The 22,594-nt window shown below is 33.6% G+C and overlaps 1 protein-coding gene across 3 annotated transcripts in view; it reads left to right on the forward strand.

The window, feature by feature from the left end:
- Window positions 1-1,137: 1,137 nt before the first annotated feature.
- Window positions 1,138-22,594, forward strand: part of LOC129225099 (glucose dehydrogenase [FAD, quinone]-like) — a 59,267-nt gene continuing 37,810 nt past the window's right edge. The window contains exons 1-5 of one of the 3 annotated variants that reach the window (XM_054859656.1): window positions 1,138-1,252; window positions 7,148-7,311; window positions 14,938-15,140; window positions 18,850-19,039; window positions 20,710-20,841. In XM_054859656.1, coding sequence (XP_054715631.1) covers window positions 7,152-7,311; window positions 14,938-15,140; window positions 18,850-19,039; window positions 20,710-20,841 — 685 coding nt within the window. In that variant the 5' untranslated portion in view covers window positions 1,138-1,252; window positions 7,148-7,151. Of the gene's footprint in view, window positions 1,305-1,809; window positions 1,832-7,147; window positions 7,312-14,937; window positions 15,141-18,849; window positions 19,040-20,709; window positions 20,842-22,594 lie in introns of those variants that run through there. The other 2 variants (XM_054859657.1, XM_054859658.1) reach the window with 2 other exon arrangements.

Below are 22,594 nucleotides of genomic sequence, written 5' to 3' on the forward strand. Positions count from 1 at the left end.
TGCGTTTGTTTTAGTTTTTCGTCCGCCATTAGACAGTGACTGCAGTGCCCCCTATAGTTCGTTGGTGTTGCGAATATCTACGCTAATTAAAGTCGCACAATTACGAGATTCGTCCTATTGTTTTTTCTTTGGAAAATTTCGAATTGATTGTTATCTCGTTTGACTCTCGATTCGTAGCGGTTCTCGACAAGATCGATTTTCAGACAGACAGACAGACGGACGCGAACAGATTTTATTATTATAGTGGATTTTTTAGCTAATATTTTTTTTATTCGTTCATAAATCATATTTTCTATTAATTCATTTAAACGAATGTTCACTTTAAAAAAAAGAAAGAAACATACTTTATTTAAACAGGTAGGAAATATTTCATTAAGTAAATATTCTGACAATTGAATTGTTCCCTTGGTATGAGGCTAAGAATAAAGTGTGACTTTTTTTTTGAAAATACACATCAATCCCTAAAAGTCAAAAATAACACTTTGGTAGAAATTTTCTTATAAAATTTTAATGTTTTTTCTTTATGGACTGTACCTTCAAATGAAGTTTTCATTTAAAAAAAATTTAATTTATCCCAACTTTTTCACTGTGCCCCGCATTCCCCTACCTGTTTTGAACTCGAAAGCTAGTTGTGGACCAGCTCCGAATACTGTAAGATTGTTGTTATCACAAATATATTTTAAAGATCGCTGAAATAAAGATTATGTATTGCTTATTTATTTATTTTTCTTTGAGCCTCAAATTCCAGCGCATCGTCACGTACCAGAGCTTTGTATGGTACATCGTATAGTTCAGAGCAAAAAATAAACTACTAAAATTCAGATGATGATCAATCTGAAAGTAAAGTCATTAGTGTTCCGTCAACCGTCATGGCGACATAAAATTCTCTGATGACTTTTATCAAACTAATTATACTTTAATATAAATTCATGCTGCTATTTCCTCTAAGGAGAAGCTTCCTTGATCATTCTATAAAGTACTATTACTTATATGAAACGCGAGTAAATTCATACTTAGCCTTTTATGGTGTGAATATTAATTGTAGACGATATGCGCAGCTGTTTTAAGTAAATACTGCAGCCCAATTATAGCCATCCAAAAGGTGAGATTAAACTTTTATTTCCCAGTTTAATGCCTATAAATTGTAACCAAACATTTTATGAAGCACCTGTGCGTTAAATGCTTAATTCTAAAATAATTTTAAGACTTTCCATCGAAACGTACTTCATTCTGTTGCTTGGACATCTTTCGGGTAAGAACGAATTTCAATTCCTTATACAACGTTCATGACTTACCGTCAAAAGGTGTGTTGCTTTTGAGAATTATCTATAGTACCAGGTTTGCTCCAAAAATAAGGTCCGATTCATCGTTACTACTTAAATTTCAGTTGAATGTTAAAACACGCGTGCACTCCGACCCCCGGCTTGCCTTGCCTGTTAAACGCCGCCATTAGCTTCGTTATTGTTATTATGTGATGTTAATAATGTTTGAGACAATTGATCGGTCCGCAGATTGTGAAGTAAGGTTAGTGGCTCGGGTTTTGTCAGCAAGAAACATTTCAGCGGCAGAAATTCATTGGCAGATAAGGCTTTTGACGTCGGGAGTGTTATTGTTGCATGACAAACCAGACTCCATACTGCGAAAAGAACCCGAACTCTGATCAAGTTTTTTGAATGGAATTGTTGAACAGATGAATCACCCACCGCTCTGCCCGAACTTGGCGTCGAGTGACTTTCACTTGTTCCATTGCCTAAAGGAGTTTCTTGGTGGCAAGCACTTCGCCTCAGATGATGAAGTAAAAGAAGCTGTTAAAGACTGGCTGTTCTCATAGGTGGTTGATTTGTTTAACCTAGGCAGTCTAACTCTTGTTGAACGGTGTAATAAATGTTTGAATTAGTATGAAAATTAAGTAGAAAAATCGAAAAATATTTTTAAAATATAAATATAACAATTGTTTTGAATTTTTTTTTTTTAACGGACCTTAGTTTTGGAATAAGCCTCATATAAACATTGCACAAATTGATCTGTGTATGGAAATTTTTCTAGAAAGTTGTAACTTCTCATTCCACGCTCATGTTAACCTTAAAATGTGATTTCCATTTCCTTTTTCATTATCATTTGCTTGTCATCTTCTAAAGAAAAAAAAATAATAGGAACTTAACACTGCTAAATAGTACCTATTCATGTGGAGGTTTAAAAAAAGTACTAAAATATCATCACCATCATCGGTCCATAGTCTGAATTTCTATATTTTATGATTCGCCAATAGAAAAAAAAAAACTAAAATCTAACGTCTCTTACAAAACTCTCTAACGTCTTTTACAAAGCTTCAAGTAACCTAATTTGAAATCAAGTTTCTTTTTTGCTTGATTGCATACATTAATATGTTTCTCCCAAAGTTTAAACTTTTCCCCAGAATTTTGTATCATTGCCGCCATCCAACAGTTTTTACAAGCTTTTATGACCACTAGGTGCAACTACCACTCCAAATAACTTTCAGTTAAAGTCGCAGCCATCAGAACTTTGTAAATAAAATAAAAATTATGAATGTAGAACAGAGTGGTCCAAAAAAACTTTTTTTTTTTCAGCTAGAGTCCAAGACACCCCCCCCCCCCTTTTTTTACACTTACTAAGAGTATTATGCTGTAAAAGTTTTAACTTCTTACTCAAATTTTAGAAGTAGCTCAATGACCTCTTCATTTAACATTAGCCGTAGCATAGAAAATGTCAAAAATTTAGGAACATTTAATTTCCCCAGCTGTTTTTTTTTTATTTATTTATTTTAATACATAATTATTTTATTGCAATGTATATGTATATTCTTAGTGCATGTTATAATATGTAGCATTGTTTTTTCAGTTCAATGTATTTTTTAACACTCCTCCCCATACGTTTGAAGGTTGGGGGAGGGGATTGAGCACCCTCTTTCAGTTGAATAGTAAGCTAAAATTCTTCCAGTATATTACTATCTACAAGTGCAAAAATATTGAGGGGTGTCCTGGTATCGAAGAGAAACTTTTTTTTTTACATGTATTTTTGAACCACCCTAATGTAAAAATTTCTATGCTTCCTGATTAGGTGTTTTTAATATCTAAGTAAATATTTAAAAATCACGGCTGTTATTACCATCCTTACTAATGAACTCATATTGAACTGTTTTCAAAACATGTAAAGGTTTAACGAAGGTCGGCATTTAAAGGCCTACCTTCGTTACCTCTATGTCTTGTCAAGTGAAAAGCATTAAAACGTCATGACCATTCCGCCCAAAAGTTATAAACATGTGATAGGAATGATAAGACTAAGGACAAAATGATATCAAGTGCATTATCTTCTTTATATATAAAAATGAATGTTTGTCTGTATGTCATACATGAACTCAAAAACTACCCGGCAGATTTGGCTGAAACTTTCACCGTTTGTTATTTTTGGTACTGGGAATGTTTATAGACCAGTTCGAAAAAGATCTGATCGATAGTTCCTTTTTTATTCCAATTTAAGTCACAATCCATTGGATAAATACGAATAAAATTATCCGCTGCAGAAATTAATTCGCGTGAAAGATCTCATTGATAAGAAGTTAGCTGTTGCCATTTTTCTTGAGTTATATATTCAGTAAATTACCGCCCAATAGCCAGGGCTAAAGCAGAATTACATGAAATACACCGCCAGCTCAGTCATTTCCAGCCGAGGACTGCAGTTTCGTGCTTATTAGCACTCATCAGCCCGGCATAGGAAAGTGACTGAGCTGGAGATGGAAAACCTCTAAATTTACTGAATATACCATGCCTTTGCCTTCAATCCTCGAGTTGAACCGAACCATTGCTTCGGTCACTCGTCTGGTCTGCGCTAATTCTATATTAGCTACCAGTTTGTTGTGCACTCTTGGCTTCCTTAAGAGGTTTTCCATCTCCAGCTCAGTCACTTTCCTATGCCGGGCGGATGAGTGCTAATAAGCACAAAACTGCAGTCCTCGGCTGGAAATGACTGAGCTGGCGGTGTATTTCATGTAATTCTGCTTTAGCCCTGGCTATTGGGCGGTAATTTACTGAATATACCATGCCTTTGCCTTCAATCCTCGAGTTGAACCGAACCATTGCTTCGGTCACTCGTCTGGTCTGCGATAATTCTAGGCTTCCTTAAGAGGTTTCCCATGTCCAGCTCAGTCACTTTCCTATGCCGGGCTGATGAGTGCTAATAAGCACGAAACTGCAGTCCTCGGCTGGAAAGGACTGAGCTGGCGGTGTATTTCATGTAATTCTGCTTTAGCCCTGGCTATTGGGCGGTAATTTACTGAATATACCATGACTTTGCCTTCAATCCTCGAGTTGAACCGAACCATTGCTTCGGTCACTCGTCTGGTCTGCGCTAATTCTATATTAGCTACCAGTTTGTTGTGCACTCTTGGCTTCCTTAAGAGGTTTTCCATCTCCAGCTCAGTCACTTTCCTATGCCGGGCTGATGAGTGCTAATAAGCACGAAACTGCAGTCCTCGGCTGGAAATGACTGAGCTGGCGGTGTATTTCATGTAATTTGACAAAGTTCAATATTTTTTTTAAATTATTTTATTCGGTGCGCAGATTTAATTTACTTACTGACGCTTCCGCACATGACATAACAAGTGATGAAATCCCATCCACTGATGCCGTTAGCGCTGAGCGCAATATTTAATTCGCTTCTTTACTCACGTCTGTTGGCATCGATAGAGGAAGAGTAAACATTTAGCGGGCCAATGGAGTGCGCGCCGAGGTTCATCACTTGTGATGTCATAAAGACCACTCCGTGTTTGAAAAATTGGATAGCTTAAAAAAAATTAATTAGAACTTAAACGTTTTGTAAACAAAAGATTTTCCTCGCTGCATGTTTCCACCCCCCCCCCCCCTGACTCCATTTTTTTTTTTTTTTGCTCATTCTATCAACTTCAGTGACTAAAAGTAGTACTCTTGACTGATGGAAACAGCCCATTGCCCTCAATTTTCGAGTTGGATCATATGCAATTTTCAAAATGTGAATCGTTTATTTATTTATTTATTTATTTATTTGTAAGTCATATAAAATGTCATTTGCGTAAAAAGTTGTTTTTAACGGCCTTTGTTCCAAAACACAGTTTTGAACAGTTCCAGGCAAATTCGAGTAGTATCTTTTATTAAATTCTAAATTGTCTGCATGTCCAGATGAAAAAAAGAGTGGAATTTAAGTAATTAATTGTCTCGCTAGTAAATCTTTATGCATGAAATGACATCGAAACGAAAAGAAAAATTAGATCTGATTTCATTTCTTAAAATAACACCTGTATTTGCTTAATATCAAAGTTTTACGCTGTAAATCACAACTATTGCTTCTTTTGCAATGGTTTTTGTTTGGCGCTTAATGGAGTTGTTTCCTTCATTCAAAAGTTACTAGGTCATTCCATCGTGACAATTGAGAGACTGTTTCGTTGCATAACATGAGTTTCAAACGTCTAATAATCATTTGCTAGTGGTTTTGTGAAACTTTATGAAAGAATAAATTTCTGTGTAATATTCATGCGAAAACACAGTATAAATCACATAAATTGGTTTTTGAAACTAAATTACTATAGTCTGACGAACGTAACATTTTTGCAACCTCGAATTTGTTACATGAAATTCAGCTCTCATTTTCTCTTAAATTTAGGTAGTATTATTGTTAAAACAATGTATTGCGTAATTTTCATTCCTTAACTTTATTTTTCATGCAGATGAATGATCAGTATTTATTAAGTAAGTTTTGTTAATAAAATTAAAAATTTAACTTCAAGGCTAAACTTAAGTAAGCATATCATCGGCTCAGAACAACAGTAGGATATCTTAGTGTTATTCCTGGGATTAGATGTCTTACTGTTGCTCTGATGCGACGATATATTTGTGGATTTTGGTAACTTTAAACGTTTCTAATAAAGCAGCTTATCGAGGATTTCTTTGATTCACGTCAAGTCATAAGTTTAAGAGAGTAATCCACATCTGTCACTCAATATTAAACTGATACTTAAAAGATCCTTCCAAATAACTTCTAATTTATTGTAAAATTCATAAAAAAAGGTGGAGGGGGGGATGAAGAATGAAAGGAAAAACTAACTTTTTGCACACTTTGCTGATGATGATTATTACAAGTGCGTTGAGTTTTCAATAACTATTAGAAGCAATGGGTTTGTTTCCTTCAGTCAAAAGTACTACTTTTAGTCCCTAAAATTGGTAGAATAAGCAAAAAAAAACATGGACCCAGAAAATACTTTTATTATCCAACCATTTAGTTTTTAGTCAATTTTTTGAAATGTCAGATTTTAAAACCAAAATGCTTCATCGTGTGACACCACAAATGACGAAAGCCATCTTGAATCGGAGCGCATGGCTGTTTTTTTTTTTTTCTTTTTTGACAAGATATCGCTTTTTAATGACTTTTCACCGCGAGCAATTTATTAGCGGAACGAGAATTGCTAGTTGAATAAAATATTCATTTAGAGAAGTTTGGCAGCGTCCTGAAACTTTATTCCGGAAACCCTAGCGATTTGCTCACTTGTGACGTCAGCAGTGAAAATGAAAACAACCAGAGCCGCTAAATAGGCTGACGTATCAGCGTAAGTTTAGCCATTTTGAATCGGATTTTTTATTGTTGCGCTGCTAGGGTTGCCCACAACAAAGTTCTGGGTTTCGCCAAATTTGCCAAAAATAATATTTTATTGAATAAATAATTCACGGGCCGCTAATAATCGCTCGCAATGAACAATTAGCAAACGCAATAACTCGCCAGTAAATGCAACCATTCAAACATGCGCTCCGACCAAAAACAGCTGATCTTAAGCTGATGCGCCGGCTCATATATATATGGGGCCTTAAAAAACAAGGGCCGAGTTCGTTTAAGATTGTTTTCCTAAGAAAGAATATAAGTCAAAATTAAGAAAAAAAGTAACTTACCCGATGTTTTTGCCCATGCTCTTTCAGAAAAAAATGTTTTTGAAAAATGGGAAACAACCCAATTTCAACAGAAATTTGGACGTGCGTCTAGCCACCAGTAACCAATCCATTTTATTCGTTAATGAGAGGAAACTATTTTACAATTTATAATGGAAATTGAATTGAAAATATGTAAAAAAAGGCATTTAGGATTTTTAATTTTTCTCTCTCTTTTCAAGTCAAATGGACACTACTGAGCCTATTGATTTCGTTAGGGAGTTAAGTTATCCTACAACATTTGCAACATCTCCGTTGTTTCCTCTGTTATTGATATCTCTGTCTCTACAAAGATCAGCACCGAGGCTAAAATCAATCTTCCGCTCAGAATACGATTACATTATAGGTAAGATTAAAAATAAGTACCCATGTAAAATGGTAAGTATCTTAAGTTAACATTGTACAAGACTTAAGATTCAAAGATTAACTGTGTTAACTTAAAAGTAAAAGAAAACTAAAACAACGTAAAGGCACAAATAAGCTCACTTCTATTGCATTGTAAAAGGCGTTCCGTATAACGCCGAAACACGTGTAAATGGAGTTTCCTCCAAAAATTTGTGCCTTTATTTTGTTAGTTTTCTGTTATTTTTCATACACTAAGGACGGAATTAAATTCTTGTGTTTACTTTTAGACGGAATTTTGAAATACTTAACCAAACATGTTTTTATTTGGTAGACAATGTACTATGGTAAAGAGTATCTTATAAATAAAATTTCAAGTTTATAGGTGAGAAAAGAAGGTAGAATAGAATAGGTATGAAAAGAGTTATGACACGTCCGATAATCCGGACATATGTTACTGAAATACATATTTCAGATAATAAAACGATGAAACATCAAACAAGATTCTTTGTAAAATATTCTCTAAACAATAATAAGACATAATATAAGCATTTGAAATGATTAATACAAGATTGTATATTTTTTTTAAAAATCAGAAAAAACTCGCTTTTACGATGAGAATCCGTGGATGGGAAAATGAGCCAGTCATATTCTCCCAACCCCTTTATGTTGTCAATCCTAAAATGAAAAATTCTTGCGTAGTTTTCGTAGTTGTAAAGAGTCAACTACGAAAACAATCGAGCAATTTATTCAATTTATAAATAATTAGCAGTTGTTTAAAGTTCATGTCCGGTATACAGGACGCCACGTCTGAAAGTGACTCGGTGGTTTCGAGTATGTAGACGCGCTTATCTACAGAGGCATTGAATATTTTTAAGGGGCACACAGCTGTTACAACTGTATCATTAATAATATAAGTTGGGGTTTCAAAAAGTAACTTAACAAGAGCTCTAATGAGAGGGCGGATTCTCTTTATAAATAAAAATCACGCCGAAGATAACAGAGCTTTCAAGCGGTACCGTTGGGTGGAGCTGCGTGTCCACTAACAAGAAAAAAATGTCAGTTAGAAGATGACTGTGTTGACGGAAACATGTCCCGCCTATAAAACATGATGTATGATAAAGCTTTAGCTTTGGGATGTAATGAACTACCCTCCTTACAGTCCCGACGTCGCACTAAGTGACTTCCATTTCTTTGGACCTTTAAGGAAACAATTGAAGTTCCGACATGGAAGAAATCATCGTCAAGAATGCGAAACCACGTCAAGATGACTTTCTGAACGGCAGCATCAATTCTGAACTGCTGACCTCTCAAGTGTTGCTCTTCGGAATCGAACACACAATCTCCGACAAATGAAGCGAAACTTCTACCACGGAACCACGTATTTGTTAGATTTGTTAAATGTAATAAAATGTTCAATGCCCGAGCATAGTAATAGAATTCATAAAATATGGTATTGTTTTTGTTACCCATTAAATAAACTGCAACTTCAGGATAGCACGAACTAATCTTGATTATTTGGAAATTAAAGTAGGGGGGGGAGGCAGAACAATTCCATTACGAAAAAGAGGGGAGAAGGTATAAAATGTTTCCAAACCACTGAGTTAATTGTTTCAATTACTGCATTTTGTGTGAAGGTGCTTTTTCTTTCTTTCTTTTTTTTGTGTGAGTGTATTATGCATTATATCAACTTTTTCAAAGTACTATTCACTTGCTTAAAACTTTAAATATCTAAACTTTGCACCTTAATTGATCATTTTTGCAATTGGAAGTATGCACTTAGAACTAATGGTTGTGAAAACAGAGGTTTTGCAGATAAAAAGGGGCACGCTATATACATGGCTCAAAGCAAATGGATAATTGAATAAAATGTACGATAGACCAATACATATAGCAATGCAAATCATTGAAAAAATTGTTCATTGTACCTTCCCGCAGATGAAATTTAAGGCAAAATCCATAATAATCCTTTTTTTATCATTGAAAAATTACGTTCTAGTTCATAAATTATTTATTTATTTATTTTTATTAATTTATGTATTTATTTATTTATTTATTTACTTATTATTATTATCTTTTTTTTTTGCAGACATTAATCGTAAAAAAAATATTATTTAAAGTAAGAATTTTATAAATGTTTAAAATAACCGTCTGCACGTTGAAGTATCTGCGAGAAAATTCCGATGGGAAATGCAAATACAAAAAGAAAAATCATCATGTAAAACTTGTTTGAGTTCAATTCATACAAACCATTTACAGAAATCGTTTCAAGTGTACAGAAATGAAAATTGTTTTGGTTAACTTACTGGTAACTATCAAAATAATGGAAACACTTTGAAAAATTTTGGGAATCGCTACTCTGCAGTAAATGTTTTGTTTATAAAGGTGCCCTTCTAACTGTAATCACTCACACTGGTGAATCCAGGTGGTGATTAAGTTCTGTGGTCACTTTGCTGCTGTTGTTCACTTTTTAGACATTACAATTCATTTCAATACCCCGTCGGTTTCTTTTTCTGAGCTTTTCTTTCTGTCCACTATTTTACTTAGCTCTACTTGTCTTACCGCGCTGTGTGTTATGCTGTTATTTCTTTAGATACTGTACCTCTAGAAACACGAAAAAATTGAGATGTTTCAGTTACACTTACTCCTGCTAGAAGGGCTCCAATAATTTTGCCTCTTTTAAAATGTTAGAGGTCCGATATTTCACGTTCTTGAAATAAATCCAAGACGTCCAGAACTTCCGTTAAACCACCACATACTACCAGAATATATACATTGCTATCTATATATATATAAATGGATGTATGTTTGTGGGTGTGTGGGTATGTGTGTATGTTCCTTATACAAATCCACAGTTTTCGTCGGATTTCTTCCAAATTTGGCACAATGGTAAATTGTTGCTTAGGAATTCATATAGGCGGATTTTTGAAATTTTAAAAGGACCCAAAGAGGTCTAATTTCATATTTTGAGTCATAAAATTGCTCTTTTCTGCACGAACTAATTTTTGTATAGTTATGAATTTAGTCTAAATGAAAAGTCCGCAAAAAACTGCCCTACATGAAGTTTCTTCAAAGATTGACTTTAATCGTTAAATTTGTGAATCTTGGTTAAAAGCAAATGAAAACAGTTATCAACATATAACCACCAGGAGCTATTTTAAATGCAATCAACACAAAACGTATCCTAAACGATGGCCGTCAATGCCATTTAGCGATGAGTGTTGAAGCATGTTTAGCGAGAAAGCCGTAGATATAATAAATGATGCTATACATCGTTTCTTAAACTGCGACCTACGAGACCCCAGGGGTCCATTGACACTCATGGTGTTACTTAATTTGCTGTTACCGTTTAATTATAATTTTTAAATATTGTTTAATTATAAAATCCACAACAGTGAGGCTTCGTGTAATTTTTGATCAGTGTTTATCCCGTTAATAGCAAGAAAATACAAACATGAGTAAGGTAATAGTATTGCATTTAATATTGACGTACAATCTTCGACTGTTTCAACATTAGACTACTTTTATTAAAACCACATCTATTTCATCCTTGCAACAGAGATTTTATTTAATGTTCTATGATCCTTATCAAACCAATTTGCAATTTGTAAATTTTCTTTATACTATTGCTTGATTTACGTCGAATCTTTAAGTAATTCGGTTCAACTATATCGGTATTTGTGAAATTTGGTTCAAAGCAAATGAAAATGGTTATCAACATATAACCACCAGGAGATATTTTAAATGCAATCATCACAAAAAGTATCCTCATCAATGGCTGTTAATGTCGATTAGCGACAAACGTATAGCATGTTTGGCAAAAACGCCGAACGAAAAAGAAATGCTGTCTTTCAGTTGTTCTTAAATTGCACCCTGCAAAGACACAGGGATGCATTGAAATCACCATCGGTGTTTCTTCTTCAATTTGCTTGCGCATTTCGCTAATAAGTTTTCAAGTAATATACTGTAACAGTAAACGAAATTTGGATCTGTATTTTCTATGCATAAACAGCACAGAAAATAACAAAATGAGATAGGTATTATCGAAGTACAATCTTCAACAGTTTTACAATTAGAATACTAAATTTATATTAAAACGACATCATTGCATCGGAAATATAAATTAGTATTGTATTATCTTTAAACAAATCAATATGTATATGTTATTTATACTATTCCATGATTTACCTAATTCAGTTCACCTAAGTTTCACAGAAATCGCTCCATTTTATCAGAGACCAGGGGTAAAAATACTAATATGGCTAATGAATTGCAAAATAATCATTTTTGTGCATAGTAGCGTAGATTGAATTTATCTTTCAAGGGGAAGGGGGATAGTCATGGGGTTCATTACATGTACATAAACTATCATACTAGGATTGCTAATGTGTGGTAGAGTGTGGTAGAGTGTGGTAGAGGCTGTGCACCTTTAGACTCGAAACCACACGAAAATTTAATACGGCGGAATTCATAGTTTTAGAAGGGTAAAAGTTTAAAGTTTGAAAAATGTGAAGAAATATTAATTTACATTTAAACTTTTAAAATGCATAAAATGTCTCCATTTTTTACGTAAACAAATTTCCTAATCGTTTAAAATTTTATATTACTTTAACGCTCGAAGCAATAGTACACTTGAAGGAGCATCATCGCTGACTAGCAATAATTTTAAACCAGTTAGCGGGTATGAGGCAACTTTTGACACGAAGAGATTGCTACTGAAATGGGCATGATGAAATATTACGCCACATTATAAAGTTCTTTCGTTTTAGTCTTCATCGGGAAATTAGTTGAGCGAAGCTCCATTTCCAGTTACAAGACTCTCAGTTCGATAATTTTATTGTAAACAATCGAAAAATATTACTGTTTGTAACTACCACTAAGTAATTCAGCCGTCATTGAAAAAATGCTGTAAGATAAAAATGGACACGTATCAGAGTTATAGAAGCAACTCTGTTCACAGTGGAGGGATAAGGTGAAACAATTTGTATCTCACGTATATCCGCTAATCTCAATACATCATTCTTTAAACTTCAAGAAATTAAAATCTCCAGTGAGACTTAAGTTCTGTATCACGATCAATAAGTCAGAATGGCAGGCGATTAAGTACTTTAAATGCATGTGAAATTTACCTATTTCCCATAAAGATAATTTTATGTTGCATGCTTAAGGTTAGGTTCATTCAAAAATGTATTTCATTTTGCTGCTAGAAGGGGGACTAAGAATTGTATTTAGGAGCAAGATTTGAGTTAAATTTAAGAATTAGAAAATTTTGAATAATTTAACTTTTTAGTACTTGGATTACGTTTCTAAACGTGGAAATACATTTCCTTCGTTTTGAAGCTGCGGATATGGGGAACAGAATGTGCAACAAGTTTTTGTAAAACATAAACAAAAGAATTGTCTATTATACAGTTGTAAGTAGAAAAACAAGACGGTTTTTTTCTGTCTTTTAATTTCTTGGCCTGCAAATAATTGAAAAATAAAACGACGCGGATAGTGACCAAATTGTGCACGCCTATTTCTTTTTCTATAAGGCAGTTCAATTGACGGGTTTTATATAGTTCGTTTCATAAGTTCGCGTCCACGTACTCCATTTTTAATGCTTTATGTATCTTAAAATAATAACTGTAACTGTTTCTATGGTAACTATTATTCAGTGGAACCATTCCTACCCCTTATGACGACTGTGTCTCTGCAAATTAAAATTTCGATATTCTCAAAGGAATACTTCAGAGCAGCAAACCTAAATAAGTGATCTTACTACCTGTATCAGTTTGAGTTATCATGTACAATATTTACGGCAAGTGTGAGGTTTTAAAAATTTGAAATAAAATTTTAATCTAGACAAATTTTGAATCGTTGCAAGACACCAATATTAATATCTAACTGTCATTTTTACCTACGAAAATAGAAATTTGACATAAATATAGGAAATAAAACGTAGTTGACATACGTCTTTTTATACAATTTACACTTATCTAATATTACTCCATGGCATGCTACTAAATCGTCACGGAAAGGGAAAACAGACAAATTTTGTGAAGTTATTTATACTAAGTGAACGTTTTCTACGGAATGTGCTTACATTCCTGAACACTTACAAAAAATTATAAAATGAGTCTACCTAACACGTGAAACCTTGAAAGTAAAAACACCGCCAATTATTCGTAAAACGAAATGTTAACGGCTATTAATAACAATGACCGAATTCCTTATTTTCTGTACAGTGGACTATCTGTTTAGCTTTTGGGCCATTGAGGATGATTTTCATATCTGAAAATATTGTAACGGTGGCATATTTTGCATATATTTGTAACTAATAAAAGCCATTGAATTTATTAACGACTCTTTCTAATAAAATACTCCAAAAATTTTTTTTCCAGAATAAAATGTATGTGAAGAGTACTATAGCATGCTTTAATGTCTTGAGGTATACAAAACCGTCAAAGGCAGCACAATGGTTTTCGTATTCGAAGCACCACGCAAAAGGTTGTCCCACAAGATATGCAAGACAATCATTTGTCTCTGCATTAAGACATTGGATGTACCGTCCGTCTGATTCAATCGCAGATAACGTGCCAGTGGACACGGCAGAACCAAAGAATATCGTTGACAGAACCCCGATAACATGTCTCATTGCATTTTCGTTTTTACTTGATGCTATTTTTCCTGCAAATGCTCAACTTTCTGTGCTATTTACAGTATTTTGAAAATTTGAGCCTAGAGTGGTGTGAATGCAGTTTTTTACTCTCATTTAGATAGAATTCATCCATTTAATTATCTAAATGATATGTTGCACTAAAAAGCACCCGGGAAACGCCGGATAATAAGCTAGTTTATGAAAAAAAAGAAACATATCTAGTTTTATTCTTTATTTCTGACGAAGCGTATTCAAAAAGGTCATTTTTATTCACAGGTGTTTGCACTATTTTGATAATTATTTGTAATTTGTGACTCCTCAACGAGTATTTAGATAACAGAAATACTGGCAGATATGATAGGGCTTTATTTATTTTTTATTATTTCAATTTTAAACAAAATCTTGTAGTTTTTAATGATAATTTTCGCTCATTCCTCTTAATTTATTTTTTGATGATTGCTTCGTGTGTTATCGTATAAATTTTTAAAAAATTCCAATTTATGTGTGTTATTTTTGTAAATAATATTTCGCATGAAAAAAATTTGAAAAAAAAAGTATGATTTATGAAAGATTATATTTTTAGAAAGAGGGAGTAATCATCAACCCATAAAGCAGAGATATTTAAAAAGAAAAAAAGAGCGTTTCAAAAAACAAAAAACAATGTTTCAAAACCTAACTATTATGAATCCTTCACTGTAAAAAAATGTGTAACCTTACTCCGTAAAAGCGGCCGCAGCTTAGCTACCTCCATAGAAATGGAGTGACTTAACTGATAAAACTGGTGTAACGCTCATACGTTACACCATTTTTATCAGTTAAGTTACTCCAGTGCTATGGAGGAAGCTAGCCGCCGGAATAAGGTTACACAAAGTGCAGAATGCTACCACCGTATTTACGGAGTAAGGTTACACATTTTTTTTTTAGTGTTGGTTGAAAAAATTCTCCTTTTTCACAGAAACAAATTCATTTTTTCTTCTTTCGTTTCTTTAGTTGGAGGAGGAACTGCCGGTTCTGTTGTCGCCAGTCGTTTGTCAGAAATCCCTTGCGTGAGCGTTCTTTTGCTAGAGGCTGGCAGCAACCCGCCTCTGATTACTGAAGTACCAGCCGAATACAGAAGGCTAGAGAAAAGCGATGTTGACTGGAAGTTTCTAACCACCCCGCAAAGATATACGGGAGCAGGAGTTATTGACAGGGTACAGCATTGAATTATATTTGATTTGAAAAACTTTGTTAATTTTTAACACTTCAAACACACACACAAATACATAACATTACGTTTTGGAATGAAATCTGAATAAGTTATATGTCCTTTCTTTATGACCCAACTTTGTATCCTACTTTTAAGCATTTACGTGTTAAATCACTGCTAGAATACGATGGACGTTCGAAAAGTAAGTTCCATTTTGGAAGAAAGAAAAAGAACTTGTACAGATACAGCAAAGGAATTTATTGCACAAAAAAATCATTCACCTTTACATTATTTTTGGACATAGCTCCGTGATTTTCCAGGCATTTGTCATAGCGTGGTACGAGTGTTTGTTTGTCCTCTTTGAAGAATGTCGCCGCCTGTGTAGTCAACCATGAGGTAACAGGTTCTTTCTGCTCGTCATCGTTGTTGCACCGCTGACTGCCAAGGAAAGACTTCAGACACCAAAACAAATGAAAGCAGCTAGAAGCGAGGTCGGGGCCATACGGAGGATGGTCAAAAACGTCCCAGCCAGTTGACTCCTTGAGGGCTTTGGCTGGGACGTTTTTGGCCATTCTCCGTACAGTCCCGACCTCACTCCTAGCAACTTCCATTGTTTTGGCATCTGAAGTCTTTCCTTGATGGTCAGCAGTACAACAGAGATGACGAGTTGAAAGAACGTGTTACCTCTTGGTTGACAGGCGCTAACATTCTACGAAGAGGGTACACAAAACTTGTACCACACTATGCCAAATGCCTGCAAAATAATCTGAGCTGCGTCGAAAAATAGTGTAAGGGTGATAACTTCTTTTGCAATTAATTTATTTTCTGTATCTTTACTTGTTCTTTTTTCCTTTCAAAACGAAAACGGTGCTTTCTGAACATCTTTTGTATTACAAATTGTCTTATTAACAAACCTGGATTGCTGGAACCTAACCGAAAAATAAGTCAAATGAATTGAGAAAAGTAATTCGTACATAGGGGAGAGTAGGGAGGGATGGGAAAGACATAATTATACTTAAAATAAATATTGTTACTAACTTCGTACTCTTCCACCGTATAGATCAATCACGGCCCCATATTGGTTGATGTAATTCATTTTGACTGGTGGGTCCTGTAAAACTAATTTCAAAAAAGATTATTTCACATCACTAAAAGTAAATTACTACATCTTTTTCAATGTAAATTTTCAATATCATTCATTAACGTTAGCATAATTTCTTTTAATGTTGCATGCGTCTTTTGTTTCTTCTATTGGGCTGAGCATAAATGGAATCTACCATTCGCAGACATAGTGCGATACCCCGATATGACGTAACTTTTTTCACGTGTCATCCTTAATAGCGAAATGTCATTACCACGAGAATTTGACACCCCGTTTCCAGCCAGGTGGAAGCACATGGGCTCTAGTCCATTCGAAACTGCACAAGGGATTTAATTTTGCCGAGGGCATTTCAAAGCCAAACGAAGTACCAAAAGGAATCTTTTACATGCCGTGTAATCAAACGACTCGGGTTATGACGATTTTCAGCATCCACCAACTGCACCAGGTTCGAATCTGCATCTTTGGGTGTAAGAGACCAGCGTCTAACCACTCCACCACTCGTAAGCGCACACTTTTAACAAGTTTATTTAAACCTTATTACATAGTATTTGATACTATGTCTTTGTCTTTGTACATAATATTTTGCAAAATAATTGAATGTATTTTAATTTTTAAAAGCATGCCCCATTTCTAACTTGCGTAAGGGAGGGATTGAAAACTGTTTTCTGTTGTCTTAATTATTTTTTTAAACAAATGTTGTAATAATTACTGTACTTTTTTTTATTTTTAAAACATGTTAAATGGTTTAATTTGTTGCTTGGAAATTTGCTGTAAACTAATTTTAAAAATATTTGTTTAAACTGTCAGATCCATCCCTGCCCTCTCCCCATCTATGCATGCATTGCTTCCACAACACTGATCAATTCTCTTTTTACGCGAAAAAAATATGTTTTGTGATCAGAAAATAGTTTGAACCGATCAGAAACGCAGGGAAAATATTTATGAGCTAATGCTGCGGGATAGCTTCTCTGGTGAATCGATATTGGTTTTAGAGGAAAAGTAGCTTGTTTAGTTCTGGTAGAATTTTTTTTTTTTTTTTGTTCAATATTGTTTTTACATTTCGTATTTGTTGTTTTTATTATGTATTGGCACTCCACATACTAATACTTTTTTTTTCTTATTTCTAACTTTAGATTCAATAGATAAACCATGTGATACGCGTGAATCTCTACATAGTATAAAATGAAGTCCCCAAAAAGCGTCTGTGTGTTTGAACTTCAAAACTCGAGAACCACCCTGCTGATTTCGATGAAATTTTCACAGTTTGTTCCTTTAAGTCCTGAAATGGTTTGCAGATCAGTTCGAAAAAATTCGATGAATAGTTCTTTTTTTATTAAAATTTAGGCCCAATTTTCTCATAAATTTTAAATTATGGGGGTGAAAAATTACTTGCACATATTAATATTACATATCGTTAGAAAGGATAGAATTTTCCGCGTTCTGCGCAACTTTGTTTCAATGTTCTAACTTTATTACGGCGGGAGTTATTTGCGTTTTCAGCTCGAATTTTTTTAGACTTAGCTGAAATTTACGTACTACTTTCTTCCTTAAATAAATCAATAAAAAGTGAAGGAATTGTCCCACAGCTTTATTTTTGACGCCATTGGAAAAAAAGACCTTTTTTACTCCAGATCTAACTCGACCTATGGTCGAAAAAATAAGCTTTTATCTCGAAAGGAAAAAAAAAAGTTACAATCCTTTTTAAATCAAGTTTAAGAAATTTCGATTCCATTCAAATTGTGAACCATTTTCTTTCGCATTTTAATTCCTTAAACTTATTTTATTTTGTGTTTCCATGATTACGCATTTTAAATTCATCTTTCTGGATTTAATTACTTAAAAGTATTTTAATATCTGCCGTCATTGTCTGGAAGGGAAATCATGATGTTATTTTTAATTTATTTTTTACGCCTGATTGTTGAATTTATGTCACTTGACACAATTTTTGTTTTCAAGTTGGACCGGGCAAAGCCGGGCAACGCAACTAGTCGCATCTAAACGAAAGTTTAACTTAACTAAATATTAAAAGTATTCAGTTTAATCAGTATTCAAAAATTTTTAGTACTTGCACGAAATTTACCATTATTGTTATCATTAGTAGTAGTAGCATTTTATTTTTCGCGGTAGCAATTGAAAATGCAGAGTATATGTACAATGTTACTGCGCCTGTTACTTGATTTTGACTGTTTACATGTTTAGTATTTTTTTCTTTTGCAGACAATTTGATTCTTTAACTACGTCAAAACGATGCTAAAAAAAAGTGACAGTATCTCTTTTACGAAAATTAGTAACAGACAGTTTTACAAAGTAGGGAGGGGAGCATTATCTAAGGTATCCCAAAACACAAATTTGGAAACATTTTAAATCGCACCAAGAACCTACAATAATTGAAATTTTCCAAAACATCTAAAGCAAGAATAGTGGGATTACGGGCGGATACATTTTTTTAAACCGTTTGTGTTTCAATAGCTATATAGAAAAAGCTTTAGACTATGTACAAAAAAAAAAAAAAAAAAAAAAAAAACTGATAACTCGTTATAAACAAGTGAAATTTCATGTTTCGGAAATTCTAATTTAGTAATTTCATTTCATAAATGATTTTCTTTTGCAGAGAATACCTTGGCCAAGTGGGAGGATTGTAGGCGGAGGCAGCTCAATGGGTTCTATGGCATATGTTAGAGGTAACCGACAAAATTATGACGATTGGGCTCGACAGGGAGCAGCAGGTTGGAGCTACGAAGATGTTCTTCCATACTTCATAAAGATGGAAGATTATAGAGTACCGGAAGCTACAGAAAGTGGTAAGGATAAAAAAAATGTAGTTGTTGTTGTGAAGTTTGTTTTTATCAAATACTTAATTCAGTTTTAAGAAATCTAAAATTGAACATTTTTTTTTTTTGAAATTCAATTATTGTATAAGTTGAGGAACAAAGTCTTGAACATTAATGCATTTTGGGAAAGGGCATGAAAATAAAAACAACGAAAAATTCTTGCTAAAAAACAATATCCATCATTATTTGTGATAGTTAAACCTCTTTAAGCTTCAAGTGTTGAAGCCGCGTTCAACGAAATCCAAAGTTTTAGAATTTATTGGTAATTTCATGTTTTACCAATTGTTATTGTGTCTGTAGACACAATGAGACACTTTTAAGTTGAGCTATGACCTTGACAATGGGTATCTCTTTTGGGGGCGTTCAGAGAAAAAGTGTCGTTTTATTGCCAAGGATTTAAGATCGAAAACTTCTGCAAAACTACTACGAAATTAATTTAACTCATACCAGCGCCAATTACCTTTATTTATAACCCCAAAACGAGGTAAACATTGACAAAATCATAGTCCAACTTATCAGGATTGCACTACATCGCAGTCTTCGTAAATAGGAGGTGCCATTGCCAGAGAAGGGGTGCTCTTGTTATCTCATTTTGGATCTAAACACTCAAGCGATCCACTTAGGCAGAGGTTCTCAATATTTTCAAACCACGTACCCCTTTTTGTGCAGAATTAAATATGAGTACCGCAAACAAGAACTTTATTTTATTTAAAATGTTTTATACAGTAAAATCTGTGAAGTTGATCACCTTTGTAAGTTGACTACCAGTCTAAGTTGACCGCTTTTTTCTGCAACGGAATTAGCCTTTATCATACACATCAACCTTTGTCAGTTAACCTCCTGTTTAAGTTGACCACAAAAGTAGTGCACCGCAAATGGTCAACTTACACAGGTTTCACTGTATTAGTAAAAGTTTAACTGTTAATATTTAATTCCATACCGGTAACTTTATTTCAATGGACATTTTAGTACAAATTTTTAATTAATCAGACATAGAATTTAAAAAAGTCTAAGGAAATGATTAGAGGGAACGCTGGTTATTTTGTTTTTTCACGAAGTTCATCAATGCGTCCTGGAAACCATCATACGCCTGGAGAACTTTGCGACGACGTCATATTTAACGTGCACCAGCGAATCAAAAACACTCAGTTTCAATTTCAGCACATTATGTTTAGTCTTTCCCAGTCGTCTCCTTAAAAATAATTGTCTTTAAAACTCAAATATGTTCAAAATCTAATGCATGAAGCTAGAGCTTGATTCTTTAAAACTTAATATAGGTGTACAAATCTAAGCCTTGAAGCTTAAATTCTAAAAACAATTTAACGCTCAAAACATTTGAACATGGCAAATTTACTTTGTTCAAACACTTTGCACTTGAAAGCTAGTTTCTTCAAATTATAATACTTCGAAATCGATTCTTTCTAAATCTAGCCAATAAGCTTGATTCTTCAAAATTTAGCACGTAAAAAAATTGTCCTTAAAACTTAAATCCTAGAAAAAAAAGCGTGATACTTAAAAAATCAAGATTTGCAAACCCTTTCCTCTGCTAGTAAACTTCAGTGAAAATCTAAATCTTAAAAAACATATTTATAAACAGTAACATTTTGACAATGTTTAATGAATCATTGCATATTTCATAGAGTACCATGGTTATGGAGGACCAATAGCGATATCTAAAGAAGATGAGCCCAATATTGCGGACGAAGCCATTAGGAGAGCTGTTGAAAACTTGGGTTACGAATTTTCGGATGTTAACGCCGAGAGTCAAACAGGTATGTCACATGTTTGCACAGTACACATACTACACTAAAAAAAATCCGGAAACGTTTCTGAGTATATCGTGCAGCTGTGGTTCATGAAAGTTTCAAAAACGTTTCTGAGTATTTCGGAATCCTCTTTCTGCAATGTCCAGAAACGTGTCTGAGTATTTCGGAATCCTCTTTCTGTAATTTTCAGAAACGTTTCTGAGTATTTCGGAATCCTCTTTCTGTAATGTCCAGAACGTGTCTGAGTATTTCGGAATCCTCTTTCTGTAATTTTCAGAAACGTTTCTGAGTATTTCGGAATCCTCTTTCCGTAATTTCCAGAAATGTTTCTGAGTATTCTGTGCAGCTGTGGTTCATGAAAGTTTCGAAAACGTTTCCGAGTATTTCGGAATTCTCCAAATAATTTTCAAAAACGTTTCCGAGAATTTCGGAATCCTTTTTCCGTTATTTTTTCTAAAATATAATTCTTTATTATAGTATTGCATACCATATCAGTTTCAATTCTTTCATATCTAAGAGCAATAATACAAGCAATTTTAGAATCATTCGTGGATTTTTTTTTTTTTTTTTTTTTTGGAATTTCTAATGACAAATAGCATGGTTAACAGCATAACATATGCACAGTTATAAATTTTTGAAAAATTATGAAATAATCTAATAGTTTCATTCCTAATCACAAAATCTTCAGGGGAGGGGAAGGGGGTAGTGGGATTGTTTGTTAAACAATCTTAAACTTCAGTTTTTCTCTCAATATTTTCAAGACAAAACTATCAACATATTGTATTTTTAATGCAGAACTTAAAAACATATCTTGTATCAAACTTGATAGCTTTTATCTTCGGATAAAATTTGACAGGACTTACCTACCCTTCGCGTTCCTAAATTCGTTCACCTCAAGTCAATTTCTCTGACGAACAAAGTGTACCGAAAAGTACCAACAGAGAAATTGATGAATTTAAATATGACACCAAGTCCCCCTGCTGGAACCATTCGGGTTGATTCTTCTGTTCTTGCCCTTTTCCATCTCATCACAAATATAAATACTTATTCAAAATAGATTACTGATTTTATTTTTACAGTGTGCGCAAAATGCATTATATATTTTATTTATTAAAACATTGAACTCTATTACATGATTATTCCATTTCATATATACAAGAATACCCCCCCCCCCCCACCATAAGAGTGATGGTGCACCCATAAAATGCTATGAAGCGCCCACCCCCCCTTGAAAAAGCAACATCATATACATTATAAATCAAAGTATCATATACATTATAAATCAAAGTATCATATAAATTATGTCAAATACTTTAATATGGTGTAAAAATACAAAATTATTTTATTAAGTCTTTTTTTTTTTTTTTTTTGCTTTTGGTAAAATTGAGGCTCGTAAAACGAAAAAAATGAAGACACTTTTAAATACATATATGTATCTATTTGTTAAATAAATTAATACACATTTAACTAATTTAAAGCGTTTCGCTAATGCAAATATTTAAAGAGATATCGTCATTTAGATAATACTGAAGCACAATGTTCCTAATTACAAGAGATAGTTTTTTTTTTTTACTTCATGGGGCATTCCAAGGTATTTTTGACATTTATATAGAGTCCGTAACGTGAACTTTTTTGCCATAACTTTTTAATTTACTGTTTGATTAGCATATTATTTTATTTTGATCTTTTCCTACCAACACACCAGCTCAAATTAAAATAATTTGCAAATCTAACGGTAAATTAAAAAGTTATGGCAAAA

This window comes from Uloborus diversus, chromosome 6, assembly GCF_026930045.1.
Source record: "Uloborus diversus isolate 005 chromosome 6, Udiv.v.3.1, whole genome shotgun sequence".
Lineage (NCBI taxonomy): Eukaryota > Metazoa > Arthropoda > Arachnida > Araneae > Uloboridae > Uloborus > Uloborus diversus.